The following is a 22,734-nucleotide window of genomic DNA, read 5'->3' on the forward strand; positions in this document are numbered from 1 at the left end:
GTATTAAGTGTACAAGGAAAGATATGTCTTACAAAATCTCCTGTCAGAGCAGAATCCTTAGGCACAATATGCCTTGGCTACTCTGGTCACTGGGCCAGCTCCCCTGACCACCTGGGGTTGGTGTAATCCAAATTCATGGCCTTCTCAGCTCAGTGGTGCTTTTAGCTGATGACGCTTGAGTTTGGCTTCCTGTACCTCTCTCTGTGACTTTAGGCCATCTTCTCCCCACATTTTTGTATCCTATCTTTTCCTTTCTTCTTTCCAAGCTCACCTGGGTCTGGGGAATGAGAAACTTTTCTTAGACTTCTCCTATTTTATATACTTCTACTCTATAGCAATAAACCTATGGCTTTTCTGCAATAGAGAGAAGGAATATCTTCTCTGTAATATAAGAGAACACTTTGGGGTTGTTCTTTTAGACTGGGACCTTGATATACTAAAGGCAGAGTCAAAAATTTTTTTCTACAAATTCTTTTCAACAGTTCCATCTTTGAATGTCAGAAGGTGGATTTTTAAAAAGCCATTCTTTTACACTCTTTAAAATTTCTAATTTCCTCTATAGCTAGATGAAAGCTAGGGTCCATCTAGTGAAAAGATAATATATTGGAAAAGTTAAAAATAAAAAGCACATGTGTAGTTTGAAATGTGATCTTATTTTATTATTATGGTAGGTAGAATAATGGACGCCAAGTCCATGTGCTAATCCTTAGAAACTGTGAATATGTTAGGCTATATGGCAGAGGGAAATCAAGGTTGCAAATGAAATTAAGGTTGCTAATCAGATGACCTTAAAATAAAGAGACTATCTTGGGTAATCTGGGCTGTCCCAATGTGATCAAGGGTTCTTAAAAGTGGTAAGGAAGACAGAAGAGGAGGTCAGAGAGATGCTGTGTGAAAAAGACTCAATCCACTGTTGCTGGTTTTAAAGATGAAGGAAAGGGTCATGGGTCTGGTAATAAGGGCTGCTTCTGGAGGCTGGGAAAAGCAAAGAAACTCCACTAGAGCCTCCAATAAGGAATGAAGCCCTGCGAACACTTTGATTTTATCCCAGTAAAATTCATGTACAACTTTGACCTCTAGAACTGTAAGATAGTATTTTTTTTTTATTGTTTAAGCCACAATTTTAACGTACACTGGTATAGCAGCAGTAAGAAACCAGTGCCATTATGAAACTGGAAATTGGCTTAATAAATCTAAAGTGATGCTCATCTTAACCGTCAGTTGCCATTGCTTTCCCCTTCTGTTACTACTCTGATCACTTCCATAATTATTAATTGTAAGCCTTAGATTTAAAGTCTTTAGCAGTGAAGAGAAACACAAAAACTAAAATATGAGCTTTCCTCTTTGAAAATAATTCCAGAAAAATGATACAGTAGGAGCACATTTCAAACTAATGGTAAATATGAATCTTTTAACATTATATTCTCAACTCAGAGCCATGTTCCTCTTTGCCTCCCATTGCCAGGAACAACAGAGAGTTAACTATTTAAAATAAACAATATTCTCAATGTTCTGAACTATTACTGACTATAGTATGACGGGTGCACCCTGCCTGCTAGGTTAGTGGACAGCTGCTGCTGTATTTATTTGTAGACTCCTGGGCTACATTTTAAGCATTAAAAACATTGTACAAGGCTGATGTTTCCTCTGCTCTCTAGTCTGTCCACTGAGCAAATTCTTAGACAATGAGATTGTATTTCTTTGGCAGGAAGTAAACATTCAAGATAACTCATATCAGGAAAAAATTCTGCACAAAGCTTGAATAGTAAAATGATGCCATCTGAAAATGTGACTCTGTTCTGTTAAATGCAACGCTAGCGTTAATGTGGATCTAGAAGACAAAGAGTTGTCCCTTAGGAAGAGGATTTTATTATGCAAGGCAGATTGATCTGGATATTTGTTATAAAAGCGAAGATTATTACAGTTGGCCTCTTGCTCCTTTGAATGCCATGATAAAATAGACACTAGTGCTCAAAGACTCTTTTTAGTAGTAATTATGAAAATGATAACTGGCAGCAGATTGGAATGGTAGCTATTTTAAATCAAGACAGATAGCCTTCTACATTTTAAGTGGGAAGGGATGTATAGATTATTGTTCTGGCCAGATTTCAAAAATGATAGATTATTTACAGTTGCCATAATAATGGAGGAAGGTAGGTAGGACAGGAAAAATATTTTATAAAGAAATTTGAGAATTGTCTGTCAATGTGGAAGAAGCAAATACATAACCCCTCAAATAAGTGGGATAATAGAAGAGTGCTTCAGAAAACCAAATAAATTCAGGCGATTATCCTTCAAATCTAATATATATAATTGTCAAAGGCACAGGATTGCTTCAAAATGGATTGGTTTATTCAACAAACTTCAACTGCATGCTTACCCTGTGCCTATCACTCTGCTAGGCACTGGAGACAACAAGATAAATGCTGACATGGTCTTTAACCATGGGGACACTGGGGGAGGTATCAGACATATACATAAATACTTTTGGTATGAACATGAGTATGTATTTATTTAAAGATAGCCAGTTGTAGAAAGTGAGTTGAGCTGGTTATTGTACTTGGAGCATCCAATAAATCTTAATAGATGATAAATTAAAAATATGCTATAAACTAAAAAGCAATATAAATTTCCTTTTTGATCACAATTCCCAGAATAAACCTAGCAATGGAAAAGATGTTCCTGAATGCATGTCTGGTCATCTAGTAATTACAGAAGCCTAAAGAATGTATACTGTAAAAAAGTCAAATTCTAACTTTGAAACAGAATTAAATGGTTCAGTGAAAACTGTATAAACATTTTATACTAAAGTATTAAATACCTATATCAAGTCGTCCCTCAGATGTTTCACAGAACAATAATGAATGTAGGCTGACAGCTGTCTAACTGGAGAGTTAACAAGATTTTTCATAAATATAGCTACTACCTATTATATGTGAAAGTATAACCTATAATCCTTTTAATATAGAGAAAAACACAGAGTAGAGCAGGTCTAACACAGGTATTGACAAGTAGAAAAGAGGAGAGAAAAGCCTACATGCTATGATAGTTGTAACAATACTTAGTATTAAAACACAGACTGAAAGCTTCATTTGCTGATCAAGAGGCAAAATACAAACTGTTTTGGCCTTTGCTTTAAGGACAAAATAAATCAACATTTAAATATTAGCTCTATAGAATCCTCAATAATTTCTGAATTTAAATGGTTCATTTAAATCTTGCAATGATCTTATTCTTCCATCACTCTTGAACTTGGCATCATAAGTCACAATTTATATTAAAAGTTATCTATACATTCAGTGAAATCTCTATCAAAATTTCAATGGCATTTTTCACAGAAATAAAAAAAAATTCTAAAATTTGTATGAACCACAAAAGACCACAAATAACCAAACCGAAGAACAAAACTGGAGGCATCACACCACCTGATTTAAACTATATTACAAAGTGATAGTAATCAAAATAATATGGTACTGCCATAAAAACAGACATATACACCAATGAACAAAATAGCCCAGAAATAATCCCATCTGTACATAGTCAGTTAATTTTTGACAAAGAAACCAAGAATATACATTGGGGAAAGGAGAGCCTCTTCAATAAACAGTGTTGGGAAAATTAGATTGCCATGTGCAAAAGAATGAAACTGGACTCCTATCTTACACCATACACAGAAATCAACTCAAAAGGGATTAAAGACTTGAATGTAAGGCCTGAAACCATAAAACACCTTGAAGAAATTCTGGGGAATAAGCTCCTTGACATTGGTTTTGCAGATTTTTTTGGATTTAACACCAAAAGCAAAGACAACAAAAGAAAAAGTAAACAAGCGGAACCACATCAAAGTAAAAAGCTTCTGCTCAGCAAAGGAAACCATCAACAGAATGAAAAGGCAACCTACTGCATGAGAGAAAATATTTGCAAAACACAAATCTAATTAGGGTTAATATCTAAAATATACAAGGAACTCACACAATTCAATAGCAAAAACAACCCAATTAAAATCCCAGGCAAGGAACTTGATTAGACATCTCTCCAAAGAAGACATGCAAATGGTCAACAAATACCTGAAAAAGTGCTCAATATCACTAATCATCAGACATCATCAGAAAAATGCAAATCAAAACCACAATGAAATATCACCTTACATCTGATAGGATGGGTATTATCAAAAAGACAAGACATAACCAATGCTGGCAAGGATGTAGAGGAAAGGGAACTCCACAGGGAAGTGTAAACTAGTACAACTACTATGGACAGTAGCATGGAGGTTCCTCAAGAAATTGAAAATAGAATTACCATATGATCCAGCAATCTCAATTCTGGGTATATTTCCACAGGAAGTAAAACCATTACTTCAAAGAAGTATCTGTACTACCATGTTCATTGACTGCATCTTTATTCACAATGGCCAAGGTATGGACACAATCTAAGTGTCCACCAATGGATAAATGAAACAAGAAAATACGGCATGTAAAATTATTCACCTTTAAAAGAAGGAAATTCTGTCATTTGTAACAAGACGCATGAAATTTTGAGGACATTATGCTAAGTGAAATATGCCAGAGAAAGACAAATACTCCATGATATCACTTATGTATGGACTCTTAAAAACAAATAAACAGACAAACAAATAAACAAACCTCACAGAAACAATAGAAAAGTGGTGGCCAGGGGCTGAGCTTAGAGAAAATAGGGAGAGATTGGTAAGTGTACAAACTTTCAGTTATCAAATGAATAAGGTCTAAGGATCTCATATTTGACATGGTGACTATAGTTGAAAACAGTGTATTGTATAATTGAGATTTGCTGAGAGTAGAATTTAAATGCTCTCTCATATACACAAAGGGTAAATATGTAAGGTGATGGATATGGATCAAGTTAATTGATCCTTTCACAATATACACATATATCAAATCAAGTTGTACATGTTAAATATCTTAGAGTTTTGTTTGTCAGTAAAGCTGGAAAAAAAAGTATCAGAGCTAGATGCTGAGAAACAGAGCTAGGTGTGTGGGATGGTTGGGGTTGGCTAGAAGAAAGGTTATGTTCTGTTATGTGGCATCCTACAAAAAGGGTTCTAGCAGCAGAAACACTTAGGAAGCCTCTTATCCTTCAACTCTGGTCCTTGATCTGCATGTAATGATAGAGAAGACAATTGTCATGAGAAGGAAGAGGCTATGTGCAAGCATAATCAGTCAAAAACAAAAACAAAAACTAGTATACATATGCTTGTGAGTGGAGTTGTAATTGAAAAAAAAATTTTTTTCAAAAAAGAGTAGCAGTAAAAGAGACAAAAATGACACATTTGGTGTCTATCTATGCAAATAAAGCAGCGACAAGGCCTTGGTTTGAAGCCTAGCCAGAAAAAGCAAAACCTCAGAAGGGACATAATATGTCAGCACCACAGGGTTCTAACAGTTCTGAAAAGTATGAACTGCACTCGAGAAAGATAATAAAAAATGCTGGATGGACCCCACACTTGTCAAATCCTCTACCTTTCTAACCCAAGTGCTTCCTGAAACACTTGGAAAAAAAACAGTCCATGACATCTGTCTCTGTCATAGTTGCTGGCACTCCCAAATGGGTCTACTAACGTATTCCCTATCTATCTACCAACAACAACCAAAAAAAAAAAAAAAAACCACAAAACAATAATTTTTAAAACATCTACAAAGGAAGATACTCAAATGTATTGGCTGACCTATCCAGCACAGACTCCTTAATTAACGGCCAACCTTTTTTTGGAGGGAGGGATGGTTTCAGAGCATCTGTCTTTCCTCAGTCAGAACCTGCTGAGTCATAGCATGCCCTTGTCAGCATAGGTTTAGCCCTGACTCTCCCTGAGTCACTCAGGAATATTTCAACCTCACCTCCTACTGCTAAATTGTGTCCTGAGCCCTCAAGATTAGACGCAGCCTGTCATTTCCCACAGTAACAAATGGAAAATATTCTGTATTGCTTCAAAGGGCAAAACCTTACTCAAAATGTGGATGTTCCCAGGAGACACATTCTCTTCAACAGGAGGATTAACCTTCTAAGAAAGAGAGCCATTTGCCAATAGAGAGAACTGCTTTGCCAAAGCATGAATTCTTTGAAACTGGAAATGTTTAAAGGAAAGCTAGGCTGCCATCTGTCTGGGATATAGTATAGATTCCAACCTTGGGGGGGAATTTGACTCAATGACATCTGAGGGCAGTTTTCTCCTTTAAGAGTCTTATCATTCTACGTCAGTCACTTTAATTGCCGTATCTTTTTGGAAATGGATTGTCTCTGGTTTTTAACGATTAGCTATTTTGGAACCACCACATTTGCTAGTTAAAAGTCAGGATCATCTTCTCATGCTGAGAGAAGACTTATTAGTAATGTTCATATTGGCACTGGAATAATTTCTTTGGAAGAATTTATACTTTTTAATTTCTACATTTGGAAAAGCATCTCTCAGTAGAAGATGATGAATGGGAAAGATCTCATTAGATATATTCTGTTGAGGCCTTTCTGAGCAATACGCCAAAAAACTCCAGGGAGAACCCTGGCAAAATATGTTGCTATGGAGAATTGTTTATAGTAAACTGATTTTAACTTTGCAGTTACTTTTACCTTTCAAGCATTAAAAACCATTTGGTGTAGATTTATTTTTGCTTATACAGCATCTATACCCAGCTACTACTTCTAAGTTATTATTAGTGGCATTACAAGAAAATAGGATCCGTGCTTCTTAGCAGTGCTTTCTTCCTCCATTTCCACCCCCTCACTCTCTTTGAAAGGATAGGAATGTTACCTACATTTTTTTTTTTCCATTTAGCACAAAGAAACTCAGATGCTGAACATCCTTGAGGACCAAACTTTGGTTTTATTCACTGATGAAGAATAAGAAAGAAAATATGATGATTCAGCACAACTGTATCGATGAATGTTTCACTTTGAGTATTAGAAACCATTTTACTTACGTATATATACTATAAACCCCTGGTTTCCTTTCTCAAAAAACAAACAAACAAAGAAAACAGAAAGGAAGCAGCTGGTATTCTAGTTGGCTTATTTATTGTATATGTGGTAGGGGCAGCATATATTTATTATTTATTCTGAGTCTTGCGTCTGTTGAGGTTATCTTTTCTTTTACGCAGAAATCTTCAAATATTATTGAAAAGGGGGAATTTGGACATTCTTACAAGATGAAGCTTTTTGCTAGCCAAAAAATCTTTCAACTCCATGGTGGCCTACACGAAATAGCTGAGAGTCTTTACAAGCTCACCACTGAATTTCTGATGCAGTGCTACAAGAAGATGCAGAATATATTTTTAGAGTTTTCTCTATGGCTGAAATATTTTGTAATTTAAAAAGAGTAGGTAGAAATATTTTGTAATTTAAAAAGAGTAGGTAATAATTGATTATTACTTAACATTTTCTAGAGTAGAAGAAACAGGTCAAATAACAACCCCAATACGTTATGAAAGAGCTTCCTGAGTGGGCCATGGTCGTTGGTGGGATGGAGGTGAGCATCATGAGGTAGGCTCTACCATGAGTCTATGCAACACAGGGATGAAAGCACCTTCTAGCTGCATATTCAGGCCACTGTCTAATAATGCACCAGAAAAAGGGAAGAAATATGAATCATGAGGCAGTTTATCCTTTGGGAAGCTGATAGACAACAGCTTGATGTCAAAGTAACATCAGATTTCAGACTAAAAAAGGTCAATAAAAGAGCAGTAATTCTTTCACGTCTATTTCTTATACAATTTCACTAGTGTCATCTATAAGGCATATAGAGTAGTAAGATAGGGTGTCCGACCTAGAGAAGCTGGCACAGAGCCAATGACAAAATTGCTTAGGCTGGAATGACCATATGCAAGGGACAGAGGACATTAGGTTATCAAACCCCTGCCATCAAATGAGCAGAAGGAATATAACTATAGGCAGTGTAGGCTAAAAAAATTGCTATAAGGTTACCTTGAAGCTGAATCCTAAGAATGGAATGCTAATGCACATGACCTGGATAATAGACAATGAAAGAGTCAGCTCATTTTAACAGGAATTTTTCATCCACCTATCCCCAAGGTACTTAATGAAAACCCACCCTGTACTTAGCACTCTGTTAAAAACCATGGAGAGGGAAAGAAAAGAAAGAGACCAATGAACCTGCCTATAGGCCCAAAGGGACCCAAGACAGCACCCCTGGACAAGTGTCTGCATGAAATCAAGAGCTAGAAGGAAACAGATTTTTACAATGTTTTCATTGAATAAGAAAAATCCAACAAACACACTTGAGAAACTTCTTTTGGGTCATATGCAGGCTTACAACTAGTCCCAATGGCATGCTCAGCATTCACAGCCAATAAATCACTGTAAGCAGATTCATGTTGCATTACCTTCTCCATCCCTTGGCACTGTGGCCTGGATACGTTCCAGCAATACAATGTCTCTGAGCATTTAGGGGCAAAATGAAAAAGAGAAAGGCATCCTCCACCTGAGGCATTAGTATGAAGTGGGAAAGCAGAGATATAGACTGGGACAAGCAGGAAGAACTCTAGAACACTTAGAAACTACTAGGAGCATTTTGGATGGAGAGGTTGGAATGCCACAGAGTAGTCACTAGAACATACTGCCCAATAGATTTTCTTCCATGATGGAGATGCTTTGCATCATTCTGTCTGACACAGTAACTGCTAGCCATGTGTAGCTATTAAGAACTTGAAATACAGCCAGTGTGACAAAGGAAATGAATTTTTAATTTGATTTAACTGTAATTAATTAAAATTTAATTTAAAGTGACCACATGTGGCTAATGACTCTATGACAATGCAGCATTATAAAATAGAATGCATATATATAACATATGTAAGTATATGATATGGTACACAAGTCCACAGCTGTGGGAATTAGAAGAGCTGTGATTATGTTACTGAGATCAAGATTTGACAAAAGGGGTTTATTCTAGAAGGACTAAGATACTAGAAAGGAAGTTCTTTTGGGTTCCTAGACCCAATTCCAATATGCGTACATATGGTTTTTTGGGGACACTGATTGGGTATCTTATAATTCAACTCAATTCTGACACTATCTACCTGGAGACAGCATCAGATCCCACAGGCTAAGGGTTCAAACTATAAGACTGCCCCCTCCTTAGCCCCGCCTCCCCGTTTCAGATGCCAATCACAAACCCAGGTTGTTACCTATACTTCTGATTGGCTATAAATTAGAGGTTTCCATGACCTCCTCCTTTCTTTGGTTCAAGTAATTTGCTAGAGCAGTTCACAGAACTCAAAGAAACATTTTACTTATTAGATTACTGGTTTATTTTAGGGTATAACTCAGGAAGAGCCAGATGAAGAGATGCATAGGGCAAGGTATATGCGAAGAGACATGGAGCTTCTATGCCCTCTCCAAGCATGTCATTCTCCCTGAATCTCCACATGTTCACCAACCCAGAAGCTCCTTGAATCCCGTACTTTTGGGTTTTTATGGAGGCTTCATTACATAATCATGATTAGTTAAATCACTGGTCATTGGCAACTGATTCCACCTCTAGCCCCTCTACCGTCCCCCTGAATTGGTGGGGGAGTACTCAAACTTCTAAACTTCTACTCACATGGTTTGTTGCCCTGCTAACCACCCATCAACCTGAGGTTGACTAAGGGCTTTTCAAAGTCACCTCATTGATATAAGAAAAGATATCTTTATCACACTTACCATAGGAAATCCCAAGGGTTTTAGGAGATTTGTGCCAGGAACAGGGTCAAAGACCAAATACATACCTCTTGTTGTAAATTACAGTATCAGAGAAGGTACTGTGATAACCCAGGTGTGAAGTAATAAGGGATAGGTGGTAAATGAAAAGGGAAAAGGGAAATTGAGAACTGTGGGGTTGAAGGCAAATGAGCAGGATAGATTAAACTATCAGAGAGGATTCTCAGTCACTGCACACAAGATGTTGTCATTGTAAATAGATGGGTTTTGGGTAAGAAGCTGATTTAGGTGGAGGATAACGAACTCAGACTTAGGTAGCTAAAGAATGTCTAGGTGGAAGTTTTCAGAATAAGTTGAAAAGTTGAGGACAGAATTTAATTAAAAGAGTAAAACTTGAGATAAATAAGTCAGTATTGCCTATATAGAGTCAAAAATAGATACCACAGCAACAGAAGACTGAATTTAAGTGACCGCAGTAGTAAGAAATTCAGAGGATTAAAAAGAAGCACACAAAACAGAAAAAAGCAGACTACATTCTTGTTCATTAAATTTACTTTTTTTTTTTTGCTTAGTCTTGACCTGCTCTCTCCCTCCTCTCTGGGTTCCTTCTCTAGCAGCTTTTAGGTTTCAAAATTTCTCAAACTTCTTGTCTAGACTTTGGTTTAATCAATTGGAGAATTAATTTTGGCTTCTAATGGGTATTAAACTTCAAAGTTTTTTTTCTCCAAAATAAATTCTTTTTCTGTCTCTTTTTCTTCAAATATCTCTAAATATCTTTCTTTGGGTCAAGTTGCACTATATTAATCTCTGCTTCCACTCCCAGTCCCTAAAAGAAGAAAGAAATAATTTCAATATAACACTTATTCTTCTTACCAAATAAGCCACCGCTGATTGTTTTCACTTCTTTGTAAAGCTCCTTGTTAGTGTAAAAGTTATTTTGCACATGAATGTTTATTAAACTATTCAAAGATGTTAAAAAGTATGAAAAAGTATGCATCTTAGAATCGAGACTATGTGGTTTGTGGTACTCAACGTTTAAATGCTGCTCTGATTTCGATGACGATCTAGGATGCATTCAGACCAGAAACAGCTGTGAGATCCTGTATGGAAATGGACAACATGAATCCAGACAGCACTCAGAGTAGTATTTTAATACTGCGGATTCTGGATTGAGATAAACTTGGGTTTAAATCCCTGTTCTATTACGTACCAATGGTGGACCTTTGGACACATTTAATTTCTGCAGCCTGTAGCTGTAAAATGGGAATTATGATAGCCTTTACGTCCTAAGATGGCTGTGGGTATTAAACGGCAGCAATGCCTCGAGCCCTCAGCACAGTACCTGGGTGGTGCTCAGTGCTCAGTACTACTACTTGCTTGCCAGCAGCAGCAGCAGCATGGAACTCCTGCTCCAGTGGTCCAGGGCCAGACCAATGTTAGCATGAGGGGAGGCATTCAGGGGCAACCTCAGAAATGAATAGGCCCTGCAAAAAGACGGTAGCTATAAACTAAAGAGCAGAACTGAAACATGTCTCAGTAAAAACACAATTGCTGCTTGCTGTTCCTGGATATATAAATCTTTTTAGAGCCAATGACACATATATCCCACAAATTTTCAATTTTACTTTTAAACATGAAATATTTTAAAAGCGTGTGTGTGTGTGAGAGAGAGAGAGACAGAGAACGGGAGAGAGAGAGAGAGAAAGAGAATATTTGTGGAACTCCTAGCTTTTGTTTTTATTTTGCATGGCTTGAATTTCCTTTCCTATGAGAATTTCAAACATATTTTAAGACACAAGGAAAAAACCTGCTCCCAACACTTAAAAATAAAGGTGAATGGAAAGGAGATTAGATCTTAAATTATAAAATCATTTTGATCAGAAATGGAAATATTTTATATCATCTTTATCATTAATAAAATATTCTGACATCTAATCAAGGTTGAAATCAGAACATTTGGATTAATTTAAATGTATGCTCCTGACATGTTTTCACAAATCGGGGGAAGGGAGGGAGAACTGCATGCATTATGATGCATTACCACGCTTTAGAGCAATTTGTCTCATAGCATCCAATAAATGACTCACATTGACATAAAACAAGTTAGTACACTATTAGGTACTATAAATCATCATATTTGGTAGTTGGTATAGATGAGAAACATTAATGGAGCTTGAATTTGTTTCAGGTGTTTGAAACTCATTGCATTCACTCACCACTACACATTAAACAGACAAAGAAATATCTTTCCAAACAAGAGAATGCATTAACTATTTGGTTTCCATACACAATATAGTGAGTGCTAAGCAGGTGCTAAAACTAGGGTAGACTTCCAAGTCCAAAAGCTGGCTGATGTCCAGAAAGAGAGTACTAGGATGGCTGTAACTACTGTGATGGCTGCATCCATCCTGGATTGTCAGGGTCTGCACTTCGCTCCATGCTAAATATCCTGAATTTCAACTCTGACAAGTTTCCAGACTTCTAAGTTCAGATGAAGGACTTTGTTTGAGAAATAAAAAGGGCAATTATATTAAAGAAGGTGTTACTATATCAGTCCTGAGGCTCAGTTCACAGTGAGAAAGACTAGAAAGGAGAGCCTATGGAGTTAAGGAAGTTAGCCACCAAAAGGCCTAGGCCAAAACAGAAGGGGGAAAAAAAACACACAAAACCTCCTAAACAACTAGGAAATCCATCAAAAGACTGCATCCTCTGAAAAGAGGGTGAGCATTTTGAAGGGGCTCATAATGTATTATAGAGATTGAAGCTTGCTGTCAAATCAGCATCAAAAGGGCAATAGTTAACTATAGCTCCTGGAGTTTGAGTTCATGACAAGAGATAACCTGAATTCCTTGAACTTGAGGCAACGACTTGGAAGGAATGTAAGTCAAGATAGAACTAAGGGTCTAAACAACAACTTTGACTATAATAAAAACAAGATAAGGGCTCTTATTCCTAAAAATGTAGTGAAACTCAGTGAGTGGAAATGGGATATAAACTTAATACAGATCTACCTGTAAGGCTGTCCATATACTCAACTTCTGAACTACCAATGAGGCTAAATTCTCCTCCCTAAGAAAATAATTAATTGCAGAGATCCTGAGATTATAGGCAGAGAGAAATGGCTGAAACATTCAAGGTTTTAGAAGTACAGGGATGTGAAGCTAAGGATTACATTCTACAAAGGGATACAAGAATAATAATCTGTTAGGTTTGGAAAAATTCAAACAAAAGAGACCATGTTTCTCCATTCCACAGTGCTAGGGTCTCAACAAAGATCAAAACAATTATTTAACTTTTTATTTTGAAGTAACTTTAGACTTACTGAAATGTTACTACAGAGAATTCCCATATACCAATTGTCCAGCTTTCTTTAGAGTTTTACCTACTTTCCCACTAATGCTCTCTTTGATGGTCCAATTTTCAATGGGACGAGCTTATCCTCGCTTCAGTTGTCATGTCTATTAGGTCACCTCCAATCTATGGAAGTTTCTCAGTATTTTTCCAACAGGGCCTTACAGTTTTGAAAAGTCATTTATAGAATGCCCTCTACATGGATTTATCTGATGTTTTTTCATGATTAAATTGAAATTACATAATTTTCACAAGGACACCACAGGGGTGATACTTTGCCCTGCACAGTATATCACATCAGGAGGTACATGATATCAATGTGTCTTATTACTGGTGATATTAACTCTGATCTCTTGTTAAGTTGGTTTCTTCCAGGCTTCTCCACAGTAAATGGAAGTTTATCTCTCAGGATATTGTCGAAGGAATCCCTGTGTTGATTTATTTCAGGATAACCTTTGGATTGCTGCTGGACTTTTGGTGACTGGAACATCACTCCGTGGCCCTTGATGGAGCCAAAGGCTCTGAACAAAGTCCAAAATTCTCCCTTTTTAATCATCCTTCTCAATGCATCTTATCAATTTCTTTTCTTTATTTTCCCCTTTAGCTTATCCTTATGGTGAGAGGATTCTCCAAAAGAACCTGGTCGAGTATGAAAATCAGCAATGGGAGGACAGGAAGGGCAAAAAGTCATACATGGGGCTCCTTGAATTCAGTCCGTCAGTAAGTAGAGATGTTGGATAAATATCTGGGGAATATAGGATGGGCAAAAAAAAAAAAAGTGGGTTCACAACAGAGGCAGCAGCTGACATCAATATCCGCCTAAACCAAGGGTAAAAACTCTCACTAGTCATCCAAGTAAAATGTCAAAGAATGCCAACCCATGAACTGACAGACGTTTTCCCAGATGAAGGTGAGTCAATATTGCTTACCATCTCCCTGTGGTTACTGGCACGATATTTTTTACCAATGTCATATTGTGACTGCATATATCACTATGAGAGACGTATGAGAAGAGATGGCAGTTTCCTCTGGAAGTTTTTAAGGCAATGCAAATGTGTTCAGTTGGGAAATTTACCATCAGATCACAGAGCTGGTCCCCCCCCCCCCCAGCTAACATAAAGCACTGGACAACGGGCTTTAAAAATAATAAACATATACATGGGTGAAGATAACAAAGAGCACTAATATTATTTCAAATGAAAACAAATTACACCACTAAAAAAAACTGCATAAAATGAAACATTCTTATCCTTGTGGTGACTTTGAAGTTTTTTCTTTGTGTGTGTGGAGGCAAATACAATAAACACTTTTATAACATGTAAGCCTCATCTCTCTTGGATTTGGATTTGGAGTCCCTAAGTGCCAGTGACTTTTTCTATTAACTGGAAAGGACAATGAAGGTGGCAATGTATCTCTGTTTAGGGTTTTAATAAAGCTTTGAAAACTATAATTTAACAGATTATAGTCCTTTGTCTCATCGTCTCAAAATGGGGTTATAACTCATGTTGGAAAGTTTCATTAGCATTTGCTCCACTGAATATTCAATGAAAGCCCTTCTACGTGGGGTCTGTGTAAAAGACTAAGGTGTTAGCAGATGTGAAATAAAAACTTCTTTGCCCAAAGAACCTTTCCATTTTTACAAACCCTAGAGTGTAATCCTCTGCCTTTATAGGTGAGAAAACAGAAGCCACTGAGATTAAATATTTTCCCCAAAGGCACGTATTAAGTTATAGAAGTGATGCCAGAGAAGACAAAATAGAAGAAATACCCATTTGGTGCTACTTTGGTACAATTTCTTTTTTTTTTTTTTTTAAAGATTTTATTTATTTTTTGACAGAGAGAGAGACACAGTGAGAGAGGGAACACAAGCAGGGGGAGTGGGAGAGGGAAAAGCAGACTCCCCACTGAGCAGGGAATCCTATGCGGGGCTCCATCCCAGGACCCTGAGATCATGACCTGAGCTGAAGGCAGACACTTAACGACTGAGCCACCCAGGTGCCCCGGTACAATTTCTTAAATTTTATTTGGTGCTACCACTTAAATACCTCTTCTCCTTCAGGTATTATATAACTTTATCATCAGAAAAATCTTGTGCTGTATTAGTTTCCTCATTTTATAGATGTGAAAATTAAGGATTAATGAGGTGAAATAACTCACTCAAGTTTATTTGATGAAGAAGTAGCTGAGCCAAGGCTTTCAACTGATGCTTTGTCACCAAATATAATGTTTTTATATTCTATGTGGAAATGAAAATTATGAATCCATATATTCCTCTAATAAAAAAAAGAAATGATCTTTCTCATTAAACTATTTACTTCAGTTCTACAAAAAAACAAAACAAAACAAAACAAAACCTACTTGCCCATTTTTCAGGCAAAGAAAAAATATTTTATTTCTTCAAAGGCTTTTAAAATTTTTCCCACAGGAAAAAAAAATATTTAGCTATTTTTTAGTTTGGTGGACAGATTTTTCAGTAATAATTTTCAAGATTGTAATAACCTCTGTCCTGTTAAATGCTTTTACAAAATACGTCATGCTTGACAGAAATTATCTCAGAAACACTGAAGAGAGAGGAGGATGGGAGATGGAGAGTCAGAAGGCTGTGACAGGTAACTGCCTGAAAAGAAACTTTCCTGCTCTGAGATAGAGGTAAATTAATCCCATAGTCCCCACATGCCTAGGTTTAGGGAGCAAATGAAACTTCAAGTGTCTAGTGGAGTGATTTTGTAGTAGAAGCCAAACTGCAATCATGATTCACCTGTACTTTTAAAGGTCTGATTTTATGCAGAACTAAAAGTAGGAAATGACAAACTGGTCATTAAATGAAAAACCAGAGGCTTTGATTATTGGAGGGAATGAAAATAACATACTCTGGAAACTATACCATCTTTAATTATTTATATCCTGTTTAATCATTGATGCACATGTAGGTCAATAGTCCCTTAGCCTTGTGTCTTCATATTCTTGTCCAAGCCTTCAATTGTACAATAGATTGAACCAATGCATTATGAGACAGCATAACTAAAATACAGTGATTGTGTTTTTGTTTTTGTTTTTGTTTTTAAGTCCAGCTCATGTATGAAGGGTCTTTGTCAACCTGAGGGCTTAAGTAAAAGATAGAGACAGTCTCTCTTCAGGCATTAGGTAAATTCAACCTGACTGCACAAGTGAGTGGGGTTTTTGAGAAAGATCACAACTGTGCATAAAAAACAGGTGAGTCATTTAAGCAACCTACTGTGAAAATCAGATCATTTACCATTTGGAGTCTAAAGACATGAATAGAAAAAGACAAAATTAATTAACTGAACCAAGAAATACCTGATTTACTGTGGGATCATAGTAAAGGCTGAAGTGATCCTCTTACGGAGCTTATTCAGTGGTCTCACTGTCCCAGTTCTATGGACAAAAACTGGGAGCTTGAAAGAAAGAAGGAGGAACTTACACCATCTTGTTCCACTCTAAGTTAATCTAAATGCTGCTCTGATTTAGAACTGACTAGGTGGAGTTTAACTGATTTTATTTAAAAATTGCACCTACACTCCATAGAAACTCTGTCAGCCACAGAAGTAACATGAATTGAAACAAGTGTGTCCCACGAACTTTTTGTGTTTATTTGTTCCTTTATAATATTCTCTCTCTTTCCTTCCTCTGCCAAACTCCCTCTTCTTCTGGTCAATTCACCCTTTTAAGTGACCATGTGTTCCTGTCAAACACAGATCATCCCAAACTAAGATTAATTGATGTTCCTGATAACTTAATATCATAAGCATTCATATCATCAACTGCAAATAGAAAGAAGTCAAGGATCTGATTTTGAAATATGGGAATATGTTCATCGGGAAAGAACAGAGGAAAAGTCCAAAATCACATATTACCTAACAATTTTTTAACAATGTTTGAAGAGCCTATAAAATAACTGTATTAGTTTCCTAATACTGCTGTAACAAATTATCACAAACTTATTGGCTTAAAACAACACAAATTAATTATCTTACTGTTCTGGAGATCAAAGTTTGAAATAAGTTTCACTGTGCTCAAGTCAAGGTGTTTGTAGGGCTACATTCCTTAAGGATGCTCTAGAGGGGAGCTGGTTTCCTTGCCTTTTCCATTTTCTAGAGGCTGCCCACACTCCTTGAGTCATGGCCCTGAGTCCCTCCCACCTCTCTCTGACATCATAACCCCTTCTCTGACTCTCACTCTGACATTCCTGCCTCCATAAAGACCCTGTTTTCACTTGGGATATTTCAGAAAAATCTTTGCATCTCAAGTTCCTTAACTTAATCACATTTTCAAAGTCCCTTTTGCCATATCAGGTAAAACATTCACAGATTCTAGGGATTAAGAGAAGTGGACATCTTTGGGAGGCTAGTATTCTATCTTGAACAATAACTACCATCAGTCTAGTGGATTGAGTCTAAGAAAAGAATAAGACAGGAGTTTTGTCTACAAATAGTTGTCAACATGGATCTTTTTGTGTTAGACTCTCCTCCTGATGTTTGCATTAATTCATGATATATTAAAACATTCTGATTCTTGGATGTATTTAAATCAACTTGCCAGTGGTAGATTGTCTGCAAAATCATTTCTCTCCTCATATCCATTTACCTTTGTGAGTTTGCAATTCCTCCCATCAAGGCTATTTTAACACATTATTAATCTGGTTTATTTTGTGACTATTTTGACAAATAGAATAAAGAGAAGTGATGTGTAAGTTCTGAGCATAGGCCTCCAGAGGCCTTATGCTGTTCTACTTTCTTTCTTGAAACTCCTATGGCATGTACATAAATCTGGGCAACCTACTGAAGGAGCAGAGACCACATGGGGCAGAGCTGAGTTGTCCCAGCTCTGTAGCCATCCTAGAAGAGTCAGATCCCAGGTGACTTGGCAGCTGATCATAAATGCAGGAATGAGACCAGATAAACTTCCCAGCTCACCAGAGACTCTTAAGTAATAATAAATGCTTACTGTTTAAAGCTGCTAATGTTGGAGTAGTTTGTTATACAGTAAATGCTAACTGATACACTGCCTTATATAACAACAATTTCTTAGTGTTGCAAGTGGGTATGCCATTCTTTCCAAGATTTATGATCTTAAAATTCTTATGGTTCTTCAAAACTCTTTTAAAATCATGTTCTATATCATTTATTTGGGATAACGCCTATGTGAATTTATGTCTATGTGAATTACAGTCTGCCTCATGAGCATAAAAACCTTCAGTTTAAAAATTCATTCTAAGTTACTTTTACAGGGTGTTCTAGAAATGATAACAAAAGGTTATGTCTCTTTGGAAATTATAAAATGTTAGCAGGCAAAATTATTTTAAGAATTTCTCATTAATTTTCTACTGCAAGCATATTACGATAAATTGTTTAAAAAAAAAATGCCCTGGAATACACTGAATATTTGGGGGGTTGATATCATCTTTCTCTAATAAGCTTGAATACTTATAGAAAATAATATTGACTCTTTTGGTTTCTTTTCTCAATTAACAAATATTTTTCTAAACAAAACTATCCTTAAGTGAACACTTTTTAATAAATACAAGCATATCTCAGAGATATTGCTGGCTTGGTTCAGACCACTGCAACAAAATAAGTATTGCAATAAAGCAAGTCAAATGAATTTTTTGGTTCTCCAGTGTATATAGAAGTTATATTTACATCATACTGTAGTCTTTTAAGTGTGCAATACCATTATGTCTAAAAAAATACCTTAATTAAAAATTAATATCCTAATTAAAAATACTTGCTGGCTACAAAACTCTAACCATAATCTCAGCAAGTCATAATCACTGGCCACTGATCACCATAACAAATACATTAATAATGAAAAAGTTTGCAATATTTCAAAAATTACCAAAATATGATCTGGAAACATGAAGTGAGCAAATGCTGTTGGAAAAATGGTGCTGATAGGCTTGCTTGATGCTGGGTTGCCATCAACCTTCCATTTGTAAAAAAAAAAAAAAAATACAATATCTGCAAAGTGCAATAAGATGAAGCACAGTAAAACAAGGATATATGGAAAAGATGGATTTTGATTTTTGCTGAAGATGCTTTAAAAAATATGTGTGTGTGTATCTGCAAATATATATACGCATATAAAAAATATTCCACACTTTAAACGGTTCTACAATTCTACATTGAACCTCAATAATTTTATAAAATTTTTCTAAAAAAGTGCCTATTGCTGAAGAGTTTCCTTCTACAGCAACACTGAAATGCAGTTTATTGTTTATTATTGAGATGATTTACTAAATTGCAAGAACTTTATCTGAAATTATTTTCTGTCCTTGATTTTAATATCATAAATATTGAATATTTTTCCCCACATCACCAGTATCTCAATAGAGAGCCTCTATAAATATAAGTATCATAGTTAAAGGTAACTAAAATATTTTTGCACATTCGTGCAAATAAATATTACCTCATTATTTTATAATAATAAAATGTTGATATGAAAAGGAAGAAAAAGATCCATAGAAACAAATGGTTAAGTTGTATATAGTTACTATGCTTTGGTGTGAAGTATAAAATTTCAAATTGAGTTGAACTAGGATTCTTTTGCATGCCTAATGACATACAAAATACTTCATTAGAAGAAAGCAAGTTAATTCCTCCCTTGATTCTCATTTTTCTTTTCCTTTTTTTTCCTCCTTGTTCTAGAAGTCATATGAAATTTATGTAGGTTTTTGTAAACCTTCATAATACTCATTTATGTAAACTGATTATAAAAATCATGTGTATCTGCTGTGGATGAGAAATTTCTAAGTGCACAATCCATGTTTCATACATTTAAAGAAATAACATTTTACAACACAGTACCATAGAATACCTAGAATACAGTGTATTAAATATGCTAACTAAATTTCATTTTTACTACCTAAATGTTGTTTTCATATATCTGTTTCTTTCCATAATTATTTTTATGGACACTAGCTCCAAAATCACATACCATACCAATAGTAGTATTCTCACATGTCAAACAGAAACCCTTATTAATGCTTCATTTTTTTTTTTTTTTTTACTATTACATTTAAGCAGCTACCCCTACTCCAGATGAGGATGTTATATTACATAATTTCTAAGGATTATTTTTTCTGCTTTTGGCCATTTCTTTTGTCAGTTGTCTTAAAATGTCCAAAATTGTTACACTAAAGTCAATAGATATTGAATAGAAACCTTTCTATGGCTTATTTTCCTTAATTTATTAATATAAGAAAGAAGTGACATTGTAAATATCTATGTTAGGTGTACCTCAATCTCTAGACACCCAACTAAAAGATATTATAAAACTACAAACAAAAAGGATTGTGCTTGTATAATAAAAAGGAAGGAAAGAAAGTTCTCAAATTAGGGATTGGCAAGTGGTTGCATTTTTGAGAAACCCTCTAGTTTTAACATAACCTCATTCATAAATGTAACTTCATATTCCTTATTCTCATTAGATCAAGTTGAGTTATTTGAGGTACAAGAATAGTCTCATTGTAAATACTAAATACGTCCCAATAGGAAAACTGGGAACAAGTATTAGCAAAATAATTTATTTTGAAAAATTTTCTATTTCTTTGAATCCTATGAATACTAGTTATCCATTAAGAAGAGTAGGACTGTACCTTCCTGATAAGTGTCACTAGATAAAAAATATTAACAAAGCATGAAGTTTGCTTACCATTGGAAAACCTGAGATCATTTACTAATTCTTTATTAAATTAAACTCTAATCTCTTACAAAAGGGTCCTAATGGGTGTCATAAATTCAAGCAAATCCAGTTTAAACAGTAGTTGCTTTTAATTGAAAACAGAAGTATAAATGTGGTCTTCATTAATAATGTTGCTAATCCTGTTTCCTGCATTTGATTAAAGTCCCCTTTAGCTAATAGACATGTTTTATATGTGACATGATGGTACACCACAATCACGAAGCATGATCATCATCTCCCACAAAATATTCCAGACTCTATGCCTAGTAGTTTAAATATATTATCAATAATCCTCACAATATCCCTCAAGGCAGCAAATTAAGACGTGCTTTCTCAAGGTTAAGTGTCATGCAGCTATAGAAGTAAATGGCAGGTTTTAGGATTAAAATCTAGTTCACTGTGGTTCCAAAGCCCTCACTTGTTCCATTTCAACATCATTATTGATAAATCCTCACTGAGCTCTAGCTAAATGCAGCACCCTTTGTTATATGCCTGAAGTACAAAGAGTGGTAAGAAATTGTCCCTGCCTCTAAGGAACTTACAACCTAGTTATGGAAACAAGGCACATACAAAAAGAAACAGCCTATCAGAGCTGTTTTTATGGGACTGAAGGGAGGTTGAGTCCTTACTGGAACAGCCCAAGAAGGAGTCAATGATAGAGGATGCCACATTTCACACAGTATTACACAGTTGCTTCAAGACATCTGTCTAGAGTACAGGTGAGTAGAAAACACACACACACACATGCACACACACACACACGCACACACACACACACACACACACACACACACACCAGTACATGCTTAGAAATAAGTGGCAGGCTAGGCAAGCTGCCTAGCTTGTCAACTGCAAATTTCAACTCTCAATTCTTACCTTTTGGCAGAGCTCGGCTGGTCGGTTTGCACTCCCAGGAGCCTCAAACACACTTCTCAGCTCATCAAGGGCAATGGAGAAGCGTTCGATCCTGCGCCGACCAGTCAAGGACTCCTCCTTCAGCACTTCAGGCCAGCCAAATTCCCTGGAGTTGTCACTCTTGTCCTCAGGGCCCTTCCCATCAGGCTCTGTGTTCCACGTCTCTTCTACACCAGGGGGCTGACTAGGGGCATCTGCAGGTCCAGGTGCTGACACTACCTCTCCTTTTGGTTCGAGCAATTTTTTTTCTGGAGGCTGAAAGAGCCTGCAACGACTGCCCCCAGGGCAACACTCACTTTTCCGGTAATCACTGGATTCCCATTTCTGCCTCAGGAGGATCAGGGAACCCTTCTGTATCGGGAACATGGATGGCTCCAGCTTGTCCTGCAATATCAAAAGTATCTTTCATCAAAGATACACTCATGCATGTGAGTCATTTTCAAAATGAGTGCCCGCTCTTGGGGTTTGTGTTTCAGTGGAGAAATCCAGCTTTGCTATGTAATTTCTGGCTCTTGACTTGACCCTACAAAGTATGTCAGTTAACTTAGATTATGGACAGGACTGATTTGCACAGCCATGGCCATTTGAAAATAAAAAGACAAAAACTAGGAAGACATTATTTTATTCTCTTTTCTATTTAAATCACCCAACAATTATTTACATAATGTTCTTTCACTGTTCAGTATACTCTGAGAAAAGCGCAATTTAACAAGTCTAACACGAAATAAAAAGGTTCATTTCCTGCCTCTAACAGTTCAGGACTTCTTTTGAAATTACTGGTTTCTGCAAATGTCTAACTTCACAAGTAATAGACTAAGAGCTAACAGTTATTAAGTTTTTGCTATAAGGCAAACCCTTTGATAATAATTTTATATGTACATCTCATTTTAATCTTAACATCATCACATGCTACTATGATGATTATTTTCCAGGTAAGGAAGCTGAGAAGTAATTTGCCTAGGGTTCTGAGTGACAGCGTATGGATTTGAAATGCACGTGTATGACTCCAAAACCTGCCCTCTTAACCACTGGAACCTAATGTCTCTTTTGTATTTTTAGCATTCAAGTCACATCTCATTG

General features: G+C 36.2%; 1 protein-coding gene across 1 annotated transcript in view; it reads right to left on the reverse strand.

Moving 5' to 3' along the window:
- XIRP2 (xin actin binding repeat containing 2) overlaps positions 1-22,734 on the reverse strand; it is a 341,970-nt gene that overhangs the window by 263,970 nt on the left and 55,266 nt on the right. The window contains exon 2 of the mRNA XM_032408845.1: positions 21,616-22,038. Within this exon, the coding sequence (XP_032264736.1) occupies positions 21,616-22,038 (423 nt within the window). The remainder of the gene's footprint in view (positions 1-21,615; positions 22,039-22,734) is intronic.

The sequence above is a fragment of the Phoca vitulina genome, unplaced genomic scaffold, assembly GCF_004348235.1.
Source record: "Phoca vitulina isolate PV1807 unplaced genomic scaffold, GSC_HSeal_1.0 scaffold1, whole genome shotgun sequence".
Lineage (NCBI taxonomy): Eukaryota > Metazoa > Chordata > Mammalia > Carnivora > Phocidae > Phoca > Phoca vitulina.